Raw genomic sequence first — 4,462 nt, 5'->3', positions numbered from 1 at the left:
AAATGAGTTTAAGAGTTTACGGATAATGTATGTATGTGTACATCTGCCGAGGTTAAAAAGTGTATGGATGTATGTATGTGTATATCTGTCAGGCATTAACTGTAAATGAATTGAGACGCTCACAAACATCTCGATCTTCTGGTCGAAAAAAGTTTGACTAATGTTCGATTCAATTAATAAACGAGTCAAATATGAACACAATTTTGAGTTTCGGTTCATAAATGAGCTAAATTTGAGTACAATACTTCAAAAATTGAAATTAATATATTAAGACGCGAATTTGTGTTATTGGTTAATTTTTAAAATTTGTATAATTTTTTATCGAGTTGGTCAATTTTTTTGTATAATTATACCGACAATTTTTTAAAATCCTCATATTACCATAATCTTGTTGAAAAGTGTAATTGAATAATTTATTAGGTAGTTAGTAAATTTACTAAAGTTTAAATTATTAAATTAGGATCTGAACACGAGGTTAAAGAGTGTACAGATCGATGTGTCTTTGTCGGGTATTACGTGAAGAAAAGTAAATGAATCGATATGCTCAGAAACAGTTCGGTGTTGACTAGGAATAAGTTTGGCTCGAATTTGAGTTAATTTATAAACAAGTCGAATATGAACGCAATTTTGAAGTTCAATTCGTATATGACATGAACTATAACACAATATAATTTGTCTGAAAAGTTCATAAAGAAGTTCGATTACAATGTTCGTGAATAGTTTCGTGAGTAATGATCTTTAACATGCTCATTGATATAGGTCGCCAATAAGTCTATAAATTATTAATTACATATGCTCGTAAGCCACACACACATTATACAATATTTGCTGAATAATTGTGCACATATTTATCTACAAATCAAATACTAATTATTTAAGTATTTTATTTATTAATAAATTAATAATTTTTTGTATTGATATAATTTAAATTATAGTACACGCTATATAGTAAAAATATAATTATTTATCTTATTTTAGTTATGTATTCGGTTAAGATTTCTATATCATTATTTTAAATAGAAGTAACGTATTTTAATCAAAATCAAAATAGTATTCAAATTAACTTGTTTGATTGTTAGGGTTTTAAAATTAATGTTTCATTTTTTTATTATAATTAATAAAAAAAGTAAGTGAAACTCATGCAAAAATTCGGAATCGTGAGAACAAGTTTATTAACTAAGTTGTTTGTGATCGAAGTTCGTAACTATATTCATGACTTGTTCGTTAACTAATCCGTGAACTGTTTGTAATTAAACATGTTCGCGAATAACTAATATTTTAATATATTAGTCAACAAAAAATTGACTCGATAAATATTCGAGTTCAATTTTAATATATTATAATGACCTCATACATAAATATTTAAAAATTCAGGTCAGCTGGGCTCATTTCGGTTGGGTTTATTTACGGCCCCGGTAAGTGCGTAGTCATAAGGTAGGATTTTGAGTAGGATAGTAATTTTATCTCGGCCCGTTTCGTTTTTGCTATTAGTTTATCGGCGGTTTGGGCTACTACTGAATAATTATCAATTATCAATTTACTAATATGTGCAATCTTATTTACAAACAAATACGATATTCAATTTATAACCAATGTCATATGCGCCGAATTATATTTTAATCTTACCAAAATTGATGTATAAATCATAATGACGAAAATGATATTACGCACCGATTCTTACGTTGTATTTTATATTATTTTAATGTTCTTTGTGTGAGTTAGATTTTAGATCAGAGAAAGCACTTTGATTTTTTCTATTTTGTTTTGTTTTTTATATGCACGATTACTGTTTTGTGATAATGCTTCATTTTATCACCTTGTAAAAATAGCTTTCCACAAACTCTTTGGGTGAAGTGAACAATTATATATTCTCTCCGTCCAAATTTGTCCGTCAAGTTTAACTTTTGCACGTAATTAAGATGCATTGACCGTATAGTTCCGTTTATTATTTTTCAAATTTTTTTTGTGAATAAAAATTAGATTGAATATATTCACTAAAAAAATTGAAAAATAATCAACGGAACTATGCGGTCACCTTAAACTACGTCCAAAAATCAAACTGGACAGATAAATTGGGACGGAGAGACGGAGAGAGTATATTTTTTAAAATATAGAGAGAATGTCATTCATGCAGATTATAGTGAGATGATAACAGACCAAGATTCTTTCCTTTAATCTAGTCGAATCTATTGCAAGACTAGTATTGGCGGCAAATCAATTATATAAATTTTCAAATTCTTTTCTATATATGAAATCAGAAACAAATCAATGATTGTGTTAATGATATGATCATCAATTAATCAAAACTTTAAATTTGCACTAAAATCAAACGAAATCCTCATCACCACCTTAATTGGTGACTAGCTCTAGTCAGAATCCTATAAAATAGATACTTGTATCACCTTCTTGAAAAAAAACAAAGAGTTGGAGGTGAAAGAAATGTCTGCATCATCAATGGCAATTCTGTTACATTTTCGCAACTCATCGTATTTACGTTGATTAGCTCTTGTACTGCACAAAGAGGCTCCAATGGCCAAGTTTTTCGATGTTACAGCATACGGTGCTGTGGCTAATGGAAAGGATGATAACTCGAAGGTAATTAATCTTTACTGTTAGTTCTTCTTTACATGGTGCATGACGGTTATGTCCATTTTTTTATTCAGTTTTACAGCAATTTTTGAGAGCATGGGGAGATGCATGCCAATGGAATGGCAATAGTGTGATGATTATACCTAAGGGGATATACCAGCTTATCCTGTAGAGTTTACGGGACCGTGCAAAGGTTCCATTGTTGTGAGGATCGTTGGTGATCTTAAGGCTTCTACTGACATTTCTGTGCAATATTGGATTAGTTTTAAACACGTTGATTGGTTGCTGGTTGAAGGAAGTGGTACTGTGGATGGTCAAGGTGCTGCTGTTTGGAGTAGAGACGATTGCAAGCATAACGGCAGAGTCTGTAACCCTCTTCCTATAGTAAGTGAATGCGATAAAATTTATTTCTTTTTCTTGATACGAACTGATTTGTATGTCAACATTCAATTGATTATTCCTTGTCATTTCTTATAGTCGATGGGATTCAATTTTGTCAAAAACTCAAAGATTGCCAACTTGAATATGATCAACAGCAAAAGTGTTCACTTGAAGTTATATAGAAGCCAACAAGTGATGATTAGCGGAGTCAAAATTACAGCTCCAGAGAACAGTCCAAATACTGATGGGATAAATATAGCCGAATCTCAGGACATAAAAGTCCAGGACTGCAACATTGCTTGTGGTGACGATTGTGTATCCATGCTTAACGGAAATCAAAATGTGGAAGTTTTTAATGTTGCCTGCGGACCTGGCCATGGCATTAGTGTGGGGAGCCTTGGACAGAGTGTTGGAGATGGAAAGAGCGTGGGTGTTACCGGATTGCATGTTAAAAATTGTACTCTCAGAGGTACTGAAAATGGCTTGAGGATCAAAACTGGGCACCGTCTGACCCTGGCTTGGTCAGTGATTTTTTGTTCGAAGATATACACATGGAGAATGCTGATAATCCTATTATCATCGATCAACATTATTGCCCCAGTCACAGTTGTAACAACCAGGTAAATCTACAATATATTTCCCTGTTAAAACCTGTTTATGTCACTCACCATTATCAGATATCCATCTAATTTGTAAACAAATGTTAATCACATTTCGATTATGTATGACAGGCACAATCCTCAATTCAAATAAAGAATGTGACATTCGTAAACATATGGGGACAATCAAGTACACCAGTAGCCGTAAATATCCAATGTAGCAGCAAAGTGCCTTGTTCTGAGTTCAAGCTCCAAAATATAAATCTGGCCTACAATGGAAGAGAAGGAGTAGCAAAATCAGAGTGTTTGAATGTCCATGGTCAATCCTTTGGTCAAGAGCATCCTTCTGGTTGTTTTTAATCAAGTCCTGCCCATTAAGTTTATCATTGGTAGTTTTAGTAGTAGTATATGGAAGAGTCTTTACATATTTATTTTTCTTGTTGATTCTTCAGCTTAGTTTGAAATTCTGAAAATGGTATGTCAATGCAGTTATTGAGATCTTGCAGTTGTTCTTGCTTTAGTTTGAAATAATAAAAATTGAATTTTGCAAGTGTTCATGTTCTGAGACCTTTTTTAATTGGAGTGTTTTCCTGGGTTATTGTCTTACTGACGGAGCTGATTGAGTAATGCTAAAAGCAAAATGACCAATGGAATGGAATTTGTAAATAATAGCATCTGGTTTGACTTTCAAAAATCAATCTAATGATTTGATAGTACATTTCACTTTTTTAGTATTTGGTATCCGATTGATTATTGATTTATTTTTTGTAAAAAAATATTTGTGGACGATCTTAGGTAGAGATGCACGAAAAGTTTATCAGGCCGGGTTTTATCCGGACTTTAAAAAATTCGATTTTTTGAAACGGATCGGGCCGGCCTTCGTAAGAAATATA

General features: G+C 32.1%; 1 protein-coding gene across 1 annotated transcript; it reads left to right on the top strand.

Annotated features, from left to right (window-relative positions):
* Positions 1-2,529: 2,529 nt before the first annotated feature.
* Positions 2,530-3,929, top strand: LOC141716055 (exopolygalacturonase-like). The gene is made up of 6 exons (XM_074518759.1): positions 2,530-2,595; positions 2,672-2,757; positions 2,853-2,973; positions 3,067-3,439; positions 3,514-3,590; positions 3,702-3,929. Exons 1-6 carry the CDS (start codon positions 2,530-2,532, stop codon positions 3,927-3,929), a joined length of 951 nt encoding a protein of 316 aa, XP_074374860.1.
* The last annotated feature ends 533 nt before the right edge of the window (positions 3,930-4,462 follow it).

Source organism: Apium graveolens, chromosome 1, assembly GCF_009905375.1.
Source record: "Apium graveolens cultivar Ventura chromosome 1, ASM990537v1, whole genome shotgun sequence".
NCBI classification, from domain to species: Eukaryota; Viridiplantae; Streptophyta; class Magnoliopsida; order Apiales; family Apiaceae; genus Apium; species Apium graveolens.
Note: the sequence above shows the minus strand (reverse complement) of the source record. Positions and strands in the feature narration are given on the sequence as shown.

Bases quoted from the DNA above. Each gene is read 5' to 3' on its own strand.
- LOC141716055 (XM_074518759.1), top strand. From the start codon at position 2,530: ATGGCCAAGTTTTTCGATGTTACAGCATACGGTGCTGTGGCTAATGGA. The intron at 3,440-3,513 runs GTACTGAAAATG...TTTTGTTCGAAG, and splicing joins TAAAAATTGTACTCTCAGAG to ATATACACATGGAGAATGCT. The intron at 3,591-3,701 runs GTAAATCTACAA...TATGTATGACAG, and splicing joins GTCACAGTTGTAACAACCAG to GCACAATCCTCAATTCAAAT.